Source organism: Echiichthys vipera, assembly GCF_963691815.1.
Source record: "Echiichthys vipera genome assembly, chromosome: 18".
NCBI lineage: Eukaryota > Metazoa > Chordata > Actinopteri > Perciformes > Trachinidae > Echiichthys > Echiichthys vipera.
The window spans coordinates 20,719,043-20,741,648 of NC_139843.1; the positions used below are offsets into that span (position 1 = coordinate 20,719,043).

At 42.4% G+C, this 22,606-nt stretch overlaps 1 protein-coding gene across 1 annotated transcript in view; it reads left to right on the top strand.

Moving 5' to 3' along the window:
- arhgap22b (Rho GTPase activating protein 22b) overlaps positions 1 to 22,606 on the top strand; it is a gene marked incomplete at its 3' end in the record, with an annotated part of 43,700 nt that overhangs the window by 10,787 nt on the left and 10,307 nt on the right. Inside the window, exons 2-3 of the mRNA XM_083932186.1 lie at positions 2,082 to 2,281; positions 9,868 to 9,955. Coding sequence (XP_083788312.1) covers positions 2,082 to 2,281; positions 9,868 to 9,955 — 288 coding nt within the window. The remainder of the gene's footprint in view (positions 1 to 2,081; positions 2,282 to 9,867; positions 9,956 to 22,606) is intronic.

Sequence of the window (22,606 nt, forward strand, 5' to 3'; positions counted from 1 at the left end):
GTGTGTGGCAGAAAACACAGCAACAGCAGGGAGGATGTCAGCACAATTGATTTCTATAAATTATACATTATCATCAAATAGCATTGTCTGGTTTGCCTGACCAGAATACAGCTCTGGTTTAAGCTCTGTGGCCTTTTCTCATCCAAATAAAAACCTTCACATCTTCAGCTAGTTTTAGAAGGAACATAATTTATTCTAAACTGATGACACATGCTTCAAAAAAGACACATGCTTTTCATTGATGCATCCCACACAAGTCAACTAATATATTATTATTAAATATTGTCAAAAATGATGCATGTCACAATCTGCTTTTTCACAGCTGATGTCATACAAGGACAATATAAGAAGGCCAGTGCCTCACACCTGCATTATTTCTATTGTCCATTCCACTGGACCCATCAGAAATGGAGTCAGATTATATAGAAGTCAATGGGGAAAATGTTTCACCCAGTAAATATCTTCCTAATGAGTTTATGGTTCCAATCACTACAAGTCTTCTTCAATGCATCATGTTCATTTAGTAAATGATGGTACCATTTAAAGTAAAATAAAGCAGGGGATGCTTCAGGGCGAGGCTACACGTCGACCTTTCAATCAGGATAGAAGCTTAGCAATACCCACTGCACTGTGTATATCAAAATAGCCATGAACTTGTTTCTAGGTGAACTTTGACCCTCTCATAGTGTGTTTTAATTTCATCAAATTTGATTGTAACGTTTCGGTCACCTTTGAAATGTTTTGATCAGTGCTTGGTGGTTGCCAAGCACTGATCAAATGTACTTACTGATGGTAAGTAACTTGGGGGAAACTGCTGATTTTCACTCGGCTCTGTTTCACTGTAGTACATGAGATGAACAGCACCAGTGCTGGGGGCTCAAGGCCCATCCTTTGGAAAAAGTAAAAATCTGTAAAAGTTACACTTACGTGGTAAAAATGCTTTGCACCGACCGTTCCATTTATTTCCTATGGAAGAGGTGTTAGCTCCCAATGAAGCGGCAGCGGCCAAGTTAGCGACGTGCACAGCTCAGATTTGCCTCTCTGCTGCTGTGCTCAAAGTTCAAATCAATTGAACTTTGACCTTGTTGCCGCTGAAAAGAGGAACCAATGAGATAGAAGCTTTGAGTGTGACATCTACGTTTCCTAGACAACCAGAGAGCGACATCAAGCCGGCTAGAAAGATGGAGGAAAAACGTATTGTGTGTCCGAGTTTCCCAAACTATTTAACGTTATATTAAAGTCAAGTGAAGGCCCCTTTAGCTGAAAGTGGCGCCATTGCAACGACACAGGCTTTGTAGTCCTCCCGCACTTCCCTTGTCCAAACATAGTCACTTCTGAAATACCAAGATGGCGACAGCTAAATGCCAAACTGCCAAACGCTAGTCCACAAACCAATGGGCAACGTCATGGTGGCTACATCCATTAGTTTTTACAGTGTATGGGACAAACCTGATGTCACATTGACACATGGCTATAAAGCTGCCATCTCCTCCCTTTCAAAGCTGTCCTTGACTGGGCTCAGGTTACACACGTTTGTTGAGAATGATTCAGTAAGCCAGCCAGCCACTCAGTCCCATGTGGTCCTATTATCTCTGCTCAAAAGCCTCCACTATTCTATTGGGTTGTGGCAACACACAATAAGTCTCTCCCAAGGACCTCTGAAATGAAAGAGGGGGATCCCTATCACCTGAGGCTATGTCTGTATGTGAGTGTGAGTGTGTGTGTGTTTCCCCTGAGGAGTCTCTTTTTTATCTGCTTTCTATTATTATTTCTGCCTGCAGTCCCACTCCCCCTTCCTCTCAGCCTGGGGCAGAAGGTTGTGTGTGTGTGTGTGTATATGTGTGTGTGTGTGTGTGTTTATGACTGAGAGCCTGGCTGAGCATGTGTGTGCATAGAGCATACACAATGAGGGATAAAACAAGCTTTTATTAGCAGAAAAATGTGAAGACACGAGCCAAAGAAATGTAAGAAATCAAGTAGAACCACCAAATCAATCCACCTTTGATCCGCCCAACCCCTCACTTCCTGCCCTTGTATGCTTGTGTATACACAGAATAACAATGCATTATGTGTGTTTGCAGCCAGGTCCAAGAGCATGGTGATGGGCGAGGTGTCGAGGGGCTCATGCCGGCCGGCCTCCCCCAGCCTGCAGGAGGGGGCGCTGAAAGCTGGCTGGCTGAAGAAGCAGCGGAGCATCATGAAGAACTGGCAGCTCCGCTGGTTTGTGCTGCGCTCAGATCAGCTCTTCTTCTACAAAGATGAGGAAGAAACCAAACCACAGGTAATACAGCCATGTTTGAACACAGTGAAGCTCAAACCAAGCAGCTCACTGCTCTTTGGTTTGTGTGAATCCACAACTAGAAAGGTACACTCAGTAAAGTGCAGATTCACCAGGTATGTCTCCCTCCCTCCCGCCCCAAACAAAGAAGAGACTGACCATGCATACACACTTATACATGTACATATTTGTGTACATGTATAAGTGTATTACGGGCTCAGATTCAAACCCGTATTACTGCTTTGAGGACTCAGCTGATAAATATGAAGCACCCATTCTACCGGGTGAGCTGAACTTACCAGGGTGGCCTGTTTCTTTCAGTGTAATTGAAGGAGATGAAAAAGGTAATGACAGCATCAAACAGGCAAACAGTTTTTCTCAGAATGTGTGAATCACGGCAATCCCCAGAGGTTCTTGAGCATAAGTCACAAATGTGGACAAAAAATATAAGGCGAAATTATATCCCCAGTCAAGTAAATGTCCTCATCCACCTATTTCCGGGAGGGTCTGGGAGACTTCCCAGCTGCCCATGCGTGTCCTCCAAACTCATATACGTACGACTACTATGCTCTGTGGTGTCTGCAGCTGTTGGTGTTCATATGTGATTGGGAGTATAATTGAGGCTTTAGGTTGATGGGTCCAGTAGTATGTAAAATTAGCTGTGGTTGTACACATCCAAGTTGGTAACAGGTTTTGGGAAGTACTGCTGCCTACTGAAAAAGACGTTTTTTAAGTCCAAGTCAGGTCTCAAGTCTTTGGTCTCAAGTCACTGAACCTTCTAACATTTGCTGCACGGCATCCGGTCTGCTTAGAACACTGCATATCTGAGGAACCCACCACTCCTTTATCTATTAGCATGCAGTATCCTTTTTGAGTAGCTGTATGATCAGTTTAAACAGACTATAACAATGCACCAAAAAAAATAAAAATTGAAAGATTGAAACAGTGACTTTGTAAAGAGTCATCCGTTTTACTCACCCTGTGATGGAGAGAGGCCAATAGAATAAGTGGAAAGCAAATTCCTGGGGGAAGTGGAGTCAGTGGTTAGATTGATTGTTATATAATTATTATTGTATTATTGCTCTGTAATTGCCCAAAGTGTTCTTACATTTTATCACCAAAATTGATTGAGACATTTTGAATATTAGACCAAAAAACATCATGACAGCTGGATCAGATAGAAAAAAGCAGGTTCGTCCAAATGTGCATTTGTAAAAACAGGGAATATTGATGATTATTTTTCAGGAAATGTCAACAAAACGACTAGGACTATGACCTTAACTGACTAGAAATGTAACTTCAAACAGCTTTAAGCTTCCCTGGTTCAGCACATTAAAATGTGGCTTATCCTCTCCCTTAGAAACAACTTTATGAGGAAAATCAAATTTTGAAAACTTAGATCCAAAGTGATGATTTATTTAGATCCAAAGTGATGATTCCCAAATTTGCACCTCATCCTGAAATGCATGTCGATATTGTAGTTGGAGACATTACTGGCATGCCCTCGCTTTAAAGACGCCTCGAGTAAAAAACTGGCTCAACTCACCGTGCTCTCCCCGACGCGCTTTATTTGTGGGAACAATGGAAACACAGAGTGGTAATGATGACTGGCCACACTCACAGGACATCGTAGTGCATTAGTAGAAACAGAAGAGCAGCCTGTGATGCCTGGTTTCCTCCTCCATTAGAACTCTATCATAAAAATATCTTTAATCAATCCCATTGCTTCTTCAGCGATGGACGTCGTTTTTTCCAGCTGATGACTCACATTTTCCCCAAGATGATTGTCATCGAAGTTCATTGCAATAGCTGACCTATGACCTGGTCACATTAACAATGTTGGGATGGATCTTACAGGTGACAGGCTTACATACTCGTAACATGAGGCGATGATGTAATCCAACAACAGAAGACAGAAGGGGCAGGTCTGTGACACACACACACACATAATGATCGCTTTACATTTGTGGCTGAAATCCTGACATGTTTATTGATTTATTTCGTCTTCACTCTGCGTGGCGGCTGTTCATTTGATGTAGGCAGCAGCCGTCGTCATCGCTGTCTTCTTTTTTCCGCACACACTCATACGATGTACACACAGAATGATGTGGTCTCCTCCTCGTAGTCTCCGTTGTGTGGGGAACAACTTGACTGAAGGATTGGACAGACTGTCTTTAATCAGAGCTTGCCAATACCCATCCGGCCTATATTGATTCGCAACTCCCAGTGGATTCAAGGCCCACACATGGATGAATGCACACACACACATATAAATTCAGATGAATGCACACCTATGCCCCCCCCCACCACCACCACCACACACACACACACACACACAGAGATCTTCCCCCACGATGTGTGAGAAAGTGTCACTCTGGCCTTTTTCCTACTTCTCATCTTCTAATCGATAGGTGGGAGTGGGAGTGGTGTGTGTGTGTGTGTGTGTGTGGGGGGGGGGGATGGGTAGATAGCGGGGGGTATGTAGGCAAATTGCAACAGCAGAATAAGACCATCCCCCCTCTGGAGATGAAAAGATGTGATAATTGGTTGAAAGGAAGGCAATACTGACACAGGATCTCTGTGGGTTTTCTTTTCCTTTTCACCATGAGGGGATAAATCCACTGCAGAACAAATGGACTTCACTTATCGGACAATCGATTTCTACTTCGGACAACAGACATATACATGTTGGTGATAGTGGTGGAGGTGGAGGTGGAGGTGGAGAGGATGATTAGTGCTCCGAATACAAAAATGAGTCTCCAGCTGCAATTCGTTACACACAAGATAAAATGTTTTTCTCAAAGCTAGACATGTTTTACCTCCATCTTTAATGCTAACGACTGTCAATCAAACAGGACTATGGGCAGGACTATGGCGTATTTCCCTCCAATTATCTGTTGATGGAATTTTAGTTGGATTGCGCAATGGTGGTTTATGTTAAGCACCCAGTTCTTTCTCTGTGAAAACAAGAGCTAGAAAGCTAAAAACATAATTTCCAGTACACCAGATGTGGATTTATTTTTGGAACTACAAAGGGAAAACATTTCCAGCTCTGTCCCTTGGATTAAGGCCGCGGTTACACTTGTTCTTTCAGTGCAACTTTTGTCATCCGATCACGCCAGGAAACATTAACTGTCAAGCCTGTACGCTCGCATTTGGGATCTCCAGCCTGGACCACATGCTGAGTTTGGATCTCAGTGACACGGGGACAGCATGTGGGAACAATCCGGGCAATTTTATCAAATGCAGGTCTCGCACCATCTTTCCACAACAGCTGGAGCACAGCTGATCCGCTGTCTTTTAGCACCGTGGTAGCTGTTAATTACTCGTCTCCGCTGCTCTCTCCTCAACAAAGCACGTCTCTCATGTCTTCTACATAATAAACAAAGTATAAAGACAAAAGAAGGCTCTCTCTTGCATCAAGAAACATTTTGGATGCCACTATTGCCACACACAGCTGATTTCAAACTGATCACAAAAGTCACGATGAAAAGACAAGTTTAACCACGGCCTTTGATTTTAGACAAATTCCAAAAAATTTAGTCTTGATGAAATTGAAATTGGGGCTGTTGAAGGCAACGTAAACAAAGTTTTGTGGTCGATGGAAAGACTTGGGGGGTTCAGTCAGATGCAGTTTAAAAACCTGATTATATTCGGGTTGAGGGAATACTCCGGTTTCTCACACACCATGTAAACAACATACCCCAGGTAAAATCGGAGTTCTCATACCCGTGTTAACAGACCTAGACCTAGGAGACCTCGGAGTTCCCTTGCATGTGAACATCTTACCCAGAGTTATATCGGGTTTCTCATCTGTGCATTTATTTATTTTTTATTTCGGGCATGTCAGTTAGATCCATCATCATCACACATTGTCTAAATCATACAATTCACATGACCAAAAGGGAAAGCGGGAGAAGCAAAAGCTTATCTAGTTCCGCCACCGTTACCCACAGAATACATTATCTTCATGCTATTTTTCTTATGACATTTGACATGTTTCAACAGCAGGTAGTAATCAGAGCTGCAGTCTAGCTCTAGCTTCTTAGTGTCTTGATTTACAGGACTCAGCTGAGATTTTCAGTAGTGACTTGTGATCTCTCAATTGTACAAAAAAAGGAGACAAAAAACACTCTGCTTACGCACATTTGCCTCGCACTGTGCTTTTCAGTCTCAGCTATTGTTTGGGTACGAGTGGTTTTTGTTTTTACTCCCATTTCGTCTCAACACAGTGTCTGCTGACCCCTGCCTTTGACCTTTATCAACCTTCATCCTGGGTCATTCTGTAATGATTCCAAATCAAATTTACACAGTTCTTTTTGAAGACACTCAGTTTTGCTGATTTTTTGACCTCTGTTTAGTTCATTCCACTGTCTGACCCCGAATGTGCGGGGTTATAACTCCCCTTCCCCACTCCTGGCGGTGGCTTTCAACCCAGAAATAGAATAAACCAGGAGGCAACGGCGCCGAAAACAATGTGAAAAAAACAACAATAAAAGAGCTTTACCTTTAAACCGAGGGAGGACTTGGCCATGGCAAGTAAACGGCCGTTTTCCCCCCACTTGTCATTTATTTTTAATTTTTTTTGACAAAGGTGAACCGGAAAAAAGCTGTATTCTGACCAGCTGTATATTGATGGAGTGCCACCTTCTGTACTGGAGGTCGAGTTTCTCCCATCATTTTCCCATTCAACCCCTGGTCATGTATACAAGGGGAACTTCAATAATCTGATTATTCCCTTAACAGGGGTACGGCCATTTTCAGGTAACTGATGTGCATGTTAACGCACTGATTGAAAAGTACCGGTTGCAGTTCGATGTCTCATAGGATGCTATTTCTGAGCAGTGAGTCTGGTGTGTCCAGGTTTTGTCGGTGGTTTACAGCTGCTGCTCTGAATTGGATCCAGTATCAGCACAGGTTTGTCTGTGAGGAGCCAGCTGTTGGAACACTTGACTTGAGCTTCATGTTTTGTGTCTGAGGTGTTTATGTGCCTCAATTTAAGACCTACACAGATGGTACCGCAGTCAATAGCAGTGTGTAATACTTGTGTGTGCTTGTGCGCTGGTGGAGGACGCTGCCAAAGCAGGAATGAGTCTTCAGGGGTTCGGGCTGGTGTTCTTGGCCGGGCAATGATTGACATTAATGTGCAAACCAGGTTAAACTGGGCGTGTCCACATCTGTTTGTGTCTTGTTAAAAGCTCATGCAGGCATTATATATTGATTGTGACAAAACGTGAACCTGCTTGACTAAGAAGTCGCCCAGGAAAGATGTGGAAAAGGACAAACTAGGTTATCTAGCCCACATTTTACAGCTTAAACTGTCTTACTGTGTGATTTGTGTTCTCGGGTGACGTGTTGCCTCCTTATTCATTCATCCCCGGCCAGCTACTCGTGTTATTCCGAGCACATAGCACCCTTGGGAGCCCCCCCCCCCCCTGGTTCCTGCCCTGCCCCTTTGCTCCATCCATCCCCAGCTCCCACCCCTTCCATTTGTTGCCATGGCGACTAATGTTGGCGACAGCCCGGCCCCCTCCGGTTGAAGCGCTTTGGAAGACTCCTCTCTCCGTTTGATGGAGGATGCCAGGAGGGCAGACCCACAGACGCTGGCATCTCTTCCCAGCTCACTTGGCCTCAGTTCTCAGGGCTAAATGGGTATTGATCTGGATAATGTATTCTGATAATCTGTGTGAGTCCCTGTTCAATCACAGGAGTAGCTGCTTAAAATTTTAGAGGGGTTAAGAGTGGAGCGGTAGAAGAGAAGGGGGAGGGAAGAAGAAAAGCCAAAAGGCGTGCATGACATTCAGAAGGTGATTTAAGGGCTGAACATCTTGAGGGAAGTATCTAATTATGATCATTTTATTTAAACTACAGGTCTTCATTTGTGGTCTTTATTGTATTACTGTATCTACAAACATATCTATCACAGTCATAAATGGAGATCTCCCGGAGCTTTGACATTTCACAGATCCGCTGATAAAATGTGTTACAGATGTTGAACATATAAACTTACCAGATGGTAAGAATTCGTCTTACTGAGAGAAAACAACATCAGGGCCCTCATTTATAAAACTGTGCGTAGGATTCACTTCAAAGGTGGTGTATGGACAAAACATAGGACGTGCATAAAAATATTGGGATTTATAAAACAGTGTGAACACACCACGCCAGTCTCCCTTTATAAATCACAATCAACTCTAAATGTAGCACATATTTTGCAGCTTCATGTCACGCCCGTAGATGCCTATAAATAGTCAATGAAAGCCCTGAATTAATATTCTTTCATACTGATATCATGTGAAACGCAGAGAGGAAAACAAAAAAAAAGACAATCACTGTGAAGTTGACGTTCTTGTTGGAGAGGTGGAAAAAAGAAAGAAACTTGCTGTTTGGAGTCACACTGTGGGCATTACTAAAGACAATAAAGCCATAGAGTGGAAACATGTTGTGGACAGAGTTAATGCAGCCTCAGAAGGTCGGACTGTGACTGAAATGGAAAAAGAGATGAAGGAAAACTCTTATAGCAACACGAGTGCAGTCAACAGCACCGTAACATTTGAGAAACCGGACACTGCTGACACGTGTGCCTTTTTATTTCCCTGTTCTCAAAGATCCAAACGAACCATGAGAACAGTACACGGCAGCAGAACCAACTCATAAGCCGCTTGTCCTCTTTTGTTAGTAAATCAGCGAGTTTGTGTCATTACGCAGTGTGCTGGCATGCTTTTTATATCTATCCATTTGATTTGATGGATCTAAAAAGCTACAGGTAAGGGAATTAATCTAATCTAATCTTAAAAACAAACGCATTGAAAACAAAAATAAAACGAACTAAAGCCATTCAAATAAAGACTGTATTAAACACTGTGATATATGATAACCATATTAAAACTGTGCGCCAGACGGAAGCATCGATAACAGCATCGGTGTGGAAACATTTGTCCTGTTCAACGTATAATTTATTAGAATAAACTCCAAAACATGCAAGCATTGTTTAACAATTAGAGAACATACGTATTTAGGAGTTATGAGGGTTTTTTTCTTAGATGTTTGAAGATATCTTATTTGAATTTATGATCCTACATCTTATTGCTGCTTTTTTCCACTGCAGAGAGAATCATTCAAACAGCTGTTTGTGCATTTTTGTAAGAATGGTTTTGGTGAATTCTTCATATGATCAATGAGAGGCAATATTTCAATTTATTTTACACAATGGTCTCAGTTTCACAGTTTCTTGTGTAGCCGTTTCTCAATTCTCCAGAGTGTCAAGTCCCCGTCAAGTTTGCTTTTTATAAATCGCAAAGTTTGCTTAGAAAGTGGCCTGCACCCTCTTCCGTGTGTACACCACCTTTATAAATGAGGCCCCGGGTGTCTGTGAATGAACAAAACACCAGATTTATTCCGGCAGTAAAAACTCTCTTCCGTCAAAAACAAACCATGTCAAATCAAAAGTGGAATGTTTTGGTGTTTCTTTATCTTCTTGTTCAAAGAATAAGAAACAAGAATAAATAGACAGGGAGGAGTGTAAAGAAGCAGGGACATCCTTACATGTATTTCAGGCCAGTATTTGAATGCCTCTCTCTGTGTTTCAGGGCTGTATACCTCTGCAGGGATGCCAGGTCAACGAGCTCACAGCTAATCCGGACGAACCAGGAAGACACCTTTTTGAGATTGTACCAGGTGAGCTCCACTTGCTCCTCCTGTGTCTCTTCCTTCATCACCTTTACTGCTCGACCTTGATCCACTCCACATCAATAAATCATTCACTATAAAGGACTTTTATGCTACTCTGGTTGCTATAGTATGCGCTGTAAACATATCAAGGTCGCCAAATGGGTTAGCAGGACTATCAGTGAGACACAGCCCTGGCCTGTATATGAGGGCGCACTCACACTGTCCATCCTTACCGTGTCCAAGCACGGCACGCTTGCCGGCTGCGCCCGGTTGAGACAGGTGGACTGTAGTAAAGCACGGATGCCCCAGTATGAGCATGAGCATGAGCGCAAGCATTGACAGCGGTCCTGATCTCTGTTTATATGCGTCTGTTCCCCGCAACGGACATTTAAAAAGATGCTGCCGAAAGGTTTGCGGTGGTTTGATGCAGAAAATTGTTTACTGCAGATTTGGTCAGATGAAACGTTCAAAAACAAAATTAAATCTCCCAGGGGTGATGATGTATAAGCAATTAGCGGGGGAAGAGGGAGGGGGGGACAACTAATCTAAAGCACGGGGCACAGTACGAATGGACAGTGTGAGTGCACCCTACGACAGCTGCAGCGGCTCACTGGTTCCCTCTTAGGGGACAGGCCTCACCCCCTGTACAGGGACTTCCTGCTCCTCCCATCTGGCCGCAGGTACACTGTTGCTAGGATCAAACTAAAAGGCACAGGTCTAGTTTTGTCCCTGCAGCTGTCCTACATCTTAATACTAGTTGATCCCTTGACGACGGTTGTGGTGTTGTTGATGATGATATGATGATGAGTGCCACTAATGCACTTTATGCCGTGCACTTTGAGGGTAGCCACTTTACATATTAAATGCACTTTATGAGGCACCATGGAATGATAATGGGGATGATGACGAATTGTGTAGCGATTTTACTGTTTTTTATTTATTGTACTGTTTGTATAAATGTCTCCAAATTAACCTGCGGGTACAAATGAAAAAATCTAATCTAATCTTAGAAAGAACTATATAAAACAACCAATAACACATACACATACATATCACTCACAAATGTACGGGTTTGGTGAATGGCCGTGTGGTTTCAGGCCAATCACATTTGCCTAATGATGGAAAAAGGTAACACCATGATTGATCCAATAACAGTAGAAGCACACCTATGGGGAGGTATCCTTGCTGGTATAGAGCAGGGATGTATTCAGCCAAAGAGAATCCAGGTCGACCAAAATTCTACCTACTGTTCAACCAATCGATTGGTTGATGGGGGGAAAAAATCGTCTGGTTATCTCTAGATTAACTAACAGTCCACTAGTGACCTCTAGCTGGTAGCATTGAGTGTCCACCACAGCATTTTGTCCTGGAGGAAGTATGTTTTTTATTTTTATGCTTTGCAATTGAGGCTCTGTGTAATATTTGGATTTGTGTCTGGTTGTTAAGGGTTAAAAAACATTCAACTTAATATTATATCACAAGATCGTGTGAGAATTGTGAGATAAAGGCGAGAAACATTAAATATCCTGTGTTCTTTGATTTGCGATCATGATCTGAAATCAAACTGTGGTGTCTGCACTACCTTAATAAAACATCAGATCTGTGTTAAACAGACAGCATCATTAAATGTGGTCTCTGGTTGCTGTTCTGCACTGAGACAGCAGAGAGCACTGTTAGCTTAGGAGTAGTTGCTTCAGTGGTCTGTGTCCTTATCTCATATCGCAGTGCCTCAGAGCTGCTGACATGTCAGGTACGAGTGTAACATTTCTAGCTGTGAAAGTCAATTCCTGTGAGATGACCTTAAAATAAATAGGAAATAAAATAGCCACTCCGTCATCCTGTGCTGCTTTGTGCCTGTAGATCTCCACACTGTTAGTGAGCCGTCATGCTTCACATGTTGCCCTCACTGCTCGCATACAGAGGCTTTTTCCTGCTGCTGAACGGTCACTCATCAATACAAGACTTACTTTTACATGTCTTGAAATGTACAGTAGTATCTGCGGTGCTGTGACGTTTTCAAGTGTTGAGGAGTATAAAGAAAAAAAAAAAAAGCTCCATCAACGGAAGCATTTGAGGGGGTGTTGCCATGACACCTCTATTCAACAGGAACAGAACTCTAGTTTAATCTTAAAATCACATCCTGCAATGAAACTGCTGAGCTCAGCGGTAGTATAGTACAATCTTCTGGGTCTCTATATCACTCTGTCATTCTGGGAGTGTTTGCTCGGAGGTCTCTGCTTGTGTTTAGAATGGCCGACGGGGCTGTGAGTCTCTGTGTGTTCTGTTTATGGCCGATCAACATAGCAGAGGGGTGAGAACCCCTGCGAGTTTCAGGCCAGCACCCTAGGAGGGAGGGAAGGGCAGATAAAAATGCAACGACCCACGGAGGAAAGCAGTTAGGTGGAGATAAAAAAAGAAGGGACTGGTATGAAGAGAAGGAGGCAGGAGAGATATGTTTTCTATATAGACTAAAAGGTTTAAGACTTATCTAAAGGCCCCCTATGATGCAGATTTTCAGGTTCATACTTGTATTTTGGGTTTCTACCTGAACATGTTAACATGATTTAATGTTCAAAAAACACTTTATTTTTCTCATACTGTCTGTCTCAATATACCTGTATTTACCTTCTGTCTGAAACGCTTGTCTTTAAAAGACCTCCTCCTGAAAAAGCCCAGTCCCCTCTGATTGGTCAGCATTTCCTGGTCTTCCATCTTCTGTGCTGTCAGTGTCTCTGCGCCATCATTCCAGCCAGGGAATGACTGTAACCGTAGCACCACTTCCTACCTATATATAGTACAAAGTCCTTACCGCGCATATGAAGGCAAAATTTCTGAATACGGGCTGTTTGCATTCCTCTGTGAATTGAGACCTTTGTTTATTTCACAGTATTTATATAATACCTTCACCTGCTTTATATTCTAAAAAGGTATGGAAATCTCAATTTTTACATTATAGGACCTTTAATGCATTTTTCCCGATGGAAACTCTAGGGTTTAAACGGCTGCTCTCTCCGCATGCTCAACAACGTGATGCTGACTGCATCTTCTGTTCACAAAATATTAGATTTGTTGGCTCTTTGGGGAGAATTTACTCTGCTCTTTCTCCACTGTGTAATCAGCTTACTCCTGTTGTATGAAATGAATAGACTCCGGGATTTTAAGGCTACACAGAGAATAGTGCTTCCTTCCATTTATAAAAACAGTCATTATGGTGTCCAGTCATGTCTGCGGCTTTTCTTCACAAGTGCAGCCAATTTTTTCCTAAACAGTACATCTCAGCCAGCTCTGGCAAAACAATAATCAGCACTGAGCTCAACAAGCACTGATGCTCTTTAACACTTATGTCTTCCGCTCTTAAATGCTTCTATCCACTTCTAAAAGGAAAGCAGAGATAACAGTGGATAGATAGATAGATAGATAGATAGATAGATAGTTAGATAGATAGATAGATAGATAGATAGATAGATAGATAGATAGATAGATAGATAGATAGATAGATAGATAGATAGATAGATAGATGTGAATTTATTTAATGTACTTCAATAGAAAAAATAAATGAACATTTGAAGAGTCCCTTTCCTTTGTTTTGTATGTTTTTTTAGGTTATTAATCATCCATCTTTGCTCACTACATCTTAAGGGGCCTTTGCATGATCAGCTTTTTGCACTGGTCTCACCGCGAGGCTGGGCGCAGAGACCGAGTAAACGGCTAAATCAACGTTTTTACGACTTTAATATAACCTTAAATAGTTTGGGGAAACTCGGACACACAATACATTTTTCCTCCATCTTTTTTAACCAGCTTGATGTCACTCTTTGGTTGCCTAGGAAACCTCTTCTATCTCTATCTATCTTCTATCTCATTGGTTGCGCTTTTGAAAGGTCTGCGGAAACTAGGTCAAAGTTCAACTCGCAGCAGCAGGTGAGAGGCATTTCTGAGCGGTGTGCACGGCTACCTTGGGCGCTGCCGCTACCTTGGGGCGCTGCCGCTACCTTGGGCGCTGCCGCTACCTTGGGCGCTGCCGCTACCTTGGGCGCTAACGCCTCCTCCATAGGAAATGAATGGAATGTCCGGCGCAAAGCCATTTTACCGTGTATCGTGTGTAGGGGCTTTAAGCCTTTCTTACCATCAGGTGTGCATGAACTACAGGTTATTAACATCTTTGACACAAAAAGGTTGGTCCTCTAATTGGTATCGGCCACAAGAAGCATGTAATTAACGGTTATGGGTGAATGGGCTGGAAAAAAATCCATATTGTGCATCCTTAGTTTAAAGATATAAGGACTGTTATTTGGAATGCAGACTCATTTGCGTATATTGGTCTCTAAAGACAAACATGCAGGAGAGAAGGAGAATGTATTTGTTTTAATGGAAGGCTGAAAAAAAATAGAAAGAACGCTCACATTGCCCTCCCGCGTAACCTTTTCTAATAATTTACATACAGGCCTTTAAGAATGATAATCAGTGCAGAACTACAGATGCTTATGTAAATATTGTGCTTTAAAAGCCTGGCCAACAGGCAATAAAAGTAGTAGCTTCACCTTCGCAACCATACAAATAGTAGAAAACCACACATTACGAGAAGTAATACTGATAAAAGGTAAGGGCTCCCAGACCGATAAAGCCTCAATTGGAGGTCAGAGCAACCCAGAAGAGAAGCTGCTGGGTTTCTCTCACTTTCAGTACTCCTTTGTCCACTGTAATAGTAGCCTTGTCCTTCAAAGGAGCCCAGGGACCTTGGCTGTTCATCTGGGTCCTGTCATTGACTGATGGGCTTTGTTTTTGTTAGACTCTCTCTCTCTTTCTGTGTGTGTGTATGTGTGTGTGTGTGTGTGTGTGTGTGTGTGTGTGTGTGTGTGTGTGTGTGTGTGTGTGTGTGTGTGTGTGTGTGTGTGTGTGTGTGTGTGTGTGTGTATGTGTGTGTGTGTGTGTGTGTGTGTGTGTGTGTGTGTGTGTGTGTGTGTGTGTGTGTGTGTGTGTGTGTGTGTGTGTGTGTGTGTGTGTGCGTCCAACCACAGGGTAAATCCATTGGTCATGTTTATTGTGGAGCTATAGAATACCTAGGCCTGTTGCAAAAGGTAGATACAAGACAGATAGCAGGAGCTGAGCGAATGACACACACACACACACACACACACACACTAACACACACACACACACACTTAAACTGTTGAACGCTGTGAGTGTTAAATGTCCTGTGCACAGTGTGATTCTTTATCCATGGCTATGGCATTACATACAGTAATATCTATGTTTATAGAAGCAGACTTTCTCATTAATTGACTCATGGCATCATGGGAAAGAAATTCATCCTAACTGATGATGATCAGTACAGTACAGTAAGAAGCACAAATATAAACCCTGCTACTCCTTGTAATTATCTCTTGGCATATGAATGAAATAACAGCAGTTTAGCATGCAAGAGATAAAAAATTGGACTCCCACCGTGCTTTTGTATCTGTATGTACACCAGACGGAGCAGGCAGTGCACCAAAACAAATCCGAATCAACAGTCATGTGCCCAGAGTCTGAATTGAGCTAATCTCAAAGCCTGAAGGAAACGGGCAAATAATTGTGTATCTAAATATATTCTTTGTATTTAACGGCTGACTCAAGGCTATAAGCCCTCTGTTGTTGTTGTAGTGTGAAGCAATTAAGCCATCTGGAAAACAGCGTGCGCACACACAACACACTGTGCCTGTGCAAACGTGACGGCTTCTGCTAGTTCATCATTGTGGACTAGCAGTTTCGGGGGTCCACATACTTGCACGCAGTCCATGCATGCACAGACACACACATTTTTCTGTTTTAGAAATGCTTTACCAAGAAGCAGCAACATGCCCACATCAGAGATGCCATGGTTACTGCCATCTTTGCCCTCTGTAGTATTAACACAACTGTACTGGCCGTTAAGGTAATGCTCGTTGGGTCTGATTTAAAAACTAGCTTTTGATCCATAGCCTTAAAAAGCCTTGCAATATGCTAATAGGAACAAATTGGGAGGTTTAATTAAAAAATGTCAAATTAGGGCTTGTAGCTTTTATCCGTTTTGGCCATTCTTCCATGCACAAACGTTTAGGTTACAGAAGAATCTTTTGTAAAACTCCGGCCAGGGTGAAGCTGTTTAGAGTCTCCGTTTTCAGTGTTGATGTGTGGACAGGTGTGTCAAATTTTCTGGTTTTTAATGTCAGTGTGCTCTGTGAGGCGTGACATGAGGTGACATTTTGTGCAATGGCGGACAAAGTAGTGCTGTGCCTGGTTCTAACAGGACTTTTTTAAGGGATCACTGCGCCATTGCAGTCAGATAGCTTTCCGGTTACTGTTTCAATGTGTTTTTGCGGTAATCATGTGGACATGATTTTTGGGAGAACCCATGTGGCCCTCCGTTTAGACAAGGATGCAGGAGAGAGTGATTTCTTTGTTCTTCTGTTAAAGGACATGGTTCGACATTTTGGGAAACACACTTATTTGCTTTCTTAGATGATTCAGAGTTAGATGAGAAGATTGATACCACTCTCATGTCTGTAATAGCTTAGCCTAGCATGAACATGGGGAAAAGGAGGAAACAGCATCTTACATCACAGTTTGCTCTTACGTATTTAATTTAGCTTCCATCTTTGTTGTTTGGTAATCTTGGCTGGGATGTTTATCTGTCAATCAAACAGAGAAGGCAGGACTTTCATGGATTGTTTTACAATTTTTATAGGTGGACGACAGTATGACTTTGTCTGTTCAGGTACGGTGGCCACAACATTTGATAGGAATAACTACAGTTTATTTCCACTGTGGATTATTTAACAAGAACCAGCAACAACCTCAGGCAGAGTCTGTCTCTGTTTGGTTAATATTTAGAAAGCTTGTGATTGTTAATAAAAAGTACAGATGAAGCTATGGAGCCTGGAGCGTGCACATGTCTTTATGTCTTTAACCACGGTGAATGTGTTTATCGTGTCTCAGCTTGTATTCTTAAAAGAAACCAGTTTCTCAGTAAGTGGCTGAAATGTAGAATGTGGACTACAGAGTTTTATCGAAGCAGGCATCAGCTGTAGCTTAAGTGGTATTTTCAAGAAATAGATGGAGCCTCACTCACACTTCCTGTAAACATCAGGGTCACTTTTAGGCTATTAATCAGTGATAGAAAGTGGCAAAACTGATTTTGCACAGAATATTCCATTCATTACATTATTTCATTACAGTAACATCCTGGAACAAGTGTGAAGAATCCCAAGTCTGCACTGCATGTAACTCACAGAGATTGATTGGCATTGTCTGTGTGTGTGTGTGTGTGTGTGTGTATGTGTGCGTGCGTACAAGTTTGTTTGGCAAAGATCGGAGGACAGCCCATCTCCCTGCTACAGCACACACAAAGTCGGAGAGACAGAAAGAGAGAGAAAGACAGACAGAGAGAGAGCCTTGTTAGACTCCTCCTCAGGGATTTGCTTCTCCCCAGGGGGGCTGAGGGAATGGACCTGCTGCCCACACTGTTGAATGAAAGTAACGAGAAGAAAAGAGTGAATGAATGAACAGAAGAAATGAGTGAAGGGCAGAAAGTTGGACTCGTTTGACGGGTTTTGTTTCCGTTGGCATCGAGCATGCCTTACTGGCAGGTTCTGGCCGTCAGTGCTACCTGCGTACTGATCTGCTTCCAAACGGGCACAGTGGCGTCGGAGGAGCAGCTTCATGCTTCAGCTTTAGGGCAGAGCCAGTCTCAGCTCCAGCTTGCACCGCTCACTCAGACATGGGGCCGGTGTGCTGCAAGCCCGACAGACTGAAGGAACCACATCTCCAAGGTAACGGGAAACAGATGCTGGAGATTTTTAACTAGAGTTGTAAAGGCGTGGGAGTATAGCTTTGAGACTGATGGAATCTCAGCTTTTTTTTCTTGCAATTTACATCATATATTGAGTTTCTACATGTTTAAATCTACTCTTAAAGGAGGATTTGATAGTAACCCACTAATTTCGGCGCAATGTTTGAATGTGAAAGTTTTAGGCTGAATAATTCCTGTCTGACAAGATTTTTTCACTTACTTTACTTTGACCCTGGTGTCTAGTAAGCAGGGCTGTAAGTATTCAGATGTGCAAATTACTATCTAGTGATTTAAGTAATTGTTCAAAGCAGCTAATAATTACTATTATTTTCAGTTAGTTGCACGATTTGCAGGTCAGCTGCACACACATATACGACTGTGTTTCAGTGTCACCTGTAGGCTACTGTGTGTCACACTTACAGTAAATACAGTATATTGTGGTGGGAGCTTGTGCAAGCTGGATGAAAAACAATTGGATGTGTGTGTATATGTGTGTGTGTGTGTGTGTGTGTGTGTGTGTGTGTGTGTGTGTGTGCGTGTGCGTGTGCGTGTGCGTGTGCGTGTGCGTGTGCGTGTGCGTGTGTGTGTGTGTGTCTCTGCAAGGCCAGGGGGTAGTGTGTCTTTGGTTGTGGTCTAGTTTTACTGCAGTCACTGGGAGGTTATCCATGAATCTACAGTATATCAAGTCATCATGTAGCAACAGTCTGGCAAATGTTGTCTGTGTATTCTGCATTGTTTATCTGCTTTCGACTTTTTACAGTTTCTTATTGTTCTTGCACAGCTTTCAGCACTACTATGTCCTGCAAAGCCAGTCCTATCTAGACAAAGCTGTATTTACATTTTATTACGTAAACATGCAACAGTGAATTGTGAGCATGAGTTCAAACAGCTTGTCATACTTGGTGAAAATAAGTGATTCTTGTAAACTCATCATCAGCTAAGATAGTGTGTATATACTGTAAACAGTCTCAAGTGGAGGGTACTTTGACGAAATCCTAAAATGTTGATTGTCAAACGGGCAGACTAGCAACAATATTTTAATTCTCTCAGACACAAAAACTATAATGCTATTGGCTTCTCCGATTGTCCCTAAATGTATGTGTCATTTTTTTTCTTGTCTCACTCTTTCTCTTGCTCCGTCTCTCTTACTCTGTCTTTCCCTCTCTCATACATATACATAGTAGTAATAATAGGTAGCACAGAGGTCGTATAAAGTTAATCCCCAACCAATTCATAGTGCCCAATCATCAGTCACATTATTAATAGAGGAGGTGGCCTGAGGGAACAGAACACAAACCCCAGGGTATAAACTGCATGACCTTTGATAAGCCAAAAAAGTGGTTACAGTTGTCAACCAGCTAAATGCTAAACTGTAAGAAAACGTCTGTCTATGCGACTTCAAAAACTTGAAGACTCTTTACATCAACTTTAAAGGAATTGTTTGGAATTGTGGGAAATACGCCAAATGTGCGTGTGCTAAAAAGTACAGCCAGAACATGATTAGCTTATTTTAGCCCAAGCACTGGAAACGGGGCGAGGTAGCTAGCCTGGCTTGTCCAGAGGGTAAAAAAAGTCCTCCTACTAGAACTTAAAGCTCACTAGTTCCATGTTTTTTCATTGGTGTATTCTGCTCAAGAAGTAGTGTAAAACAAGTGATGTGCTGGACTACTTGTTGGCCTACTGCTTAACGTCTTAATATCAAGCTAAGCTAACCGTCTCCTGTAGCTGCGTATTTAGCATACCAACATGAGAGGCATTGATCTTCTCATCTAATTCTCTGTAACCCTATGCTAAACTATTTCTTTGAGCAAACTTCTACGGAAAAATGCATCACCTACGGCATCATTTGTAAATGTACGTTTTAGTTTATTACTTGTCTTTTTGTTTATACCTTGGGGTTCTGTTAATGACACAGTAGTCAAAACAGTTACTTATTGAATTAAGTACTTTGATGTATCAGCTTGTTTCACTTTTTCTGGAGAGTTGATATCAGCTGTGTGCGTTCCGTAGCGTTATGGCTCAATTATGCTCCCTTTGTGTATGAAAATATTTATGTCTTCAAACAATATAACCATCACTGTCGAAAATACTTCCATTCCTTCTTTACATTGGCATAGGTGTTAAGCAATTCATCTACCAGAGGTCAGCTCCAGGTCAAAGTTTCATACAACAAACATAGCAACTGTGGAGGAGGTTGTAATAATGCAACGTATTCTCATGAACAGGACCATGCAATATCTTACAAAAAGTTCTGCACACAAAGTTGTTTGATACCTTAGGAAGCAGTGAACGAAAACCACCAGAAGGGGACGGACCGGAAGTGCTCGGTGACAGCAAGGCACCAAAACTACTGCTAGTGTGCGATTTATGTCTACCAACAGTGACGGTTAGGGTTAGGCATGAAAAACACTTTGTTACGACTGGAAAAAAGGCTGTGGTTTGGTTTAGTACATTCGGGACATGAACATCCACGGCCTGGAAAATGAACCCTACCTGCCTAAATACTGATGAAATGAACACAGAATACAGATATAATCCCCTGTCTGTATCTGAATATGTATCTAATGTTTAGCATAAAGGAGCTTTTAGACAGAATGGTCTGGGACAGGTTAGCTTGGTGCGAGGGCTGAAGGTGTAGGGAGGCATCTATCTTCTAGCAAAGAGGAGTTACTATAAAGTTCGCTAATTTACTGTACATGTTTGGTGTTCTCAGATGGCTTACGGTAGCCATTGGTAACATTCGGGAATAAAGTTTTGTTCAGAGGCGGTGGGTGTATGAACACCAGCATGGTGGGACTACTGTAGTACAGTGTGCAGGGCTAATGTTAATCTATTGGTAAGTAAACACCTCCAAAATGCAGGCTAGATGCTAACAGTTTGGCATGCTGTTGGTCTACATGCGCTATGCTGAGCAGGTAATCTGAATCGGAATGGAGCCAGACTCTTCAGTGGGACTCGTCTACTGCAATAGTCTCTTCAACACAGAATCGAAGTTGCATTTTTGAGGACATTGAATCTAATCGTGAAATTCTGACACAGGGCAAAATGATGCTCCCTATTTTTTTTGGAGCGTGGGTCTAGTTACTACACTGCTCCTTTAAGAACCTTAGAAACACTGAGGACAATCCAACACGTTCAAAGATGCATTACATCACCTGACTCTCTTCTCATGCTGTATAAAGACATCTCTCTCTCTCTCTACAGTGACAGTTTGGCAAGCTCTCACCATGACATCAGAAAGGATTTCAGCACTATAACGATTTCCTATTCTTTTTCCTGTCGACCCATCTCCCATTCAACAGTGTCTGCGAGCAGTCTGACATTTAAGTAAGCGAAGAGTTATAGCTTCAGATCTTAAATGTCAGACACTCAAAAGGCTCGAGCTTTACGCACACACGCTGTAAACATTCAATGTTCTCGTCGGCTCAAATGTCATCGTCTGTCTGATGGTCCACTGGAAATTGATCTTTAGACTTTGAGAAGGAAACTCAGTTTAACGCGCGCCTGCAGTCGGTGTTATCTTAATTGGCTCCGAAGGAGAGCTTTGTACTCCTCATCCATCTGGGCTTGGATAGTCCAATACTTTTGGTTTCTGTCAGCTACGTTGGGGTTGATTTTAAGTGGCTCTGCATGTGTGTGTGTCTATTAGTTTTGGATGTGCTGAGGCTCCTTAATGTCTGAGTTTCCTCTTCCTATTTTTAATCGCCCTTTTTAATTGGCCTCTTTTCTCGAGGGCAAACTGGAGCATTCATTTAGATTATATTACATATTCATAGACCCACTATGCATTAAGGACGAAATGTCAAATAATGCTGTATCGTCAGTTCACTGTTTCCATGACACTGGAGCCCATCTGAAGACCGACCACAGTGTTGTTCATCATGACAGTGTGAGTTTACAAAGCTGGGTGACAATGGTGCCTAGCTTTATGGCACCACTGTTTATATTTGGATTCCCTCCTCACAGCTAAATGACTGTGACAACAATGACTGTGACTGTGGCAACAACACCGTCCAACATTAATGGCTCAGACAAACGGTAAACAGGTGACATAGTCTTTAGGTTATTTAAACATATAGTGTGGTCTATGGTGTTAATGTCATTTTTATGCTGCAGTTGATAGTGTTTCATACTGTTAGCTGTGAGCTCTGCACACCTCACTAATGTTTATGCGGTTGAAAATAAATATATTTACTTCTGCACTCACTAAAAGCTGCTCTGAATCACAGTGGCGACCAGCTAAATGCCTTAAATGTAACGTGAACTGGTGCCATATTTACAGGAGAGGAGGGCTGGTGAACAAATACAGAATGCATAACAGAACAATTATGCCACCTAGTGGTGAGAAACCTTAACAGCATATTGGTTCTAACCCAGTGCCACCCCAATGGATTCATTTTTGGGTGTAAAAGCAATTATTTCCCTGCGTTAGTTGAGATCATGGTTGGACTGAATTCAGGCTTTAATTTGTGAATTTATATAAACAGAGTGCAGCAGCTATATTGTTTGATGATGATGCTAGATTCACAACTATTTCTTTAACGTGCTGGCTCACACAAAGTTAGTACAAACTAAATGCTTGCACAAACCCAATGTTATCTGCCACACTGGAAACATGTTGTATATTACACTACCCTTCCAATAAGGTTCCTGAAAGAAACGTAACCAATATACTGTAGGTACCTGACATTGAAGCGTACAGTATACAACTGTATACAGTAGTCTGTAGTGGGCAACTGTGGCTCAGTTGGTAGAGCGAGTCGGCCAATGTCTGAAGGGTCGGCAGTTGGATCCCCGCCCCGCCCTGACCTACTTGTGTCTTGTCGTTGCTGTGTCCTTGGGCAAGA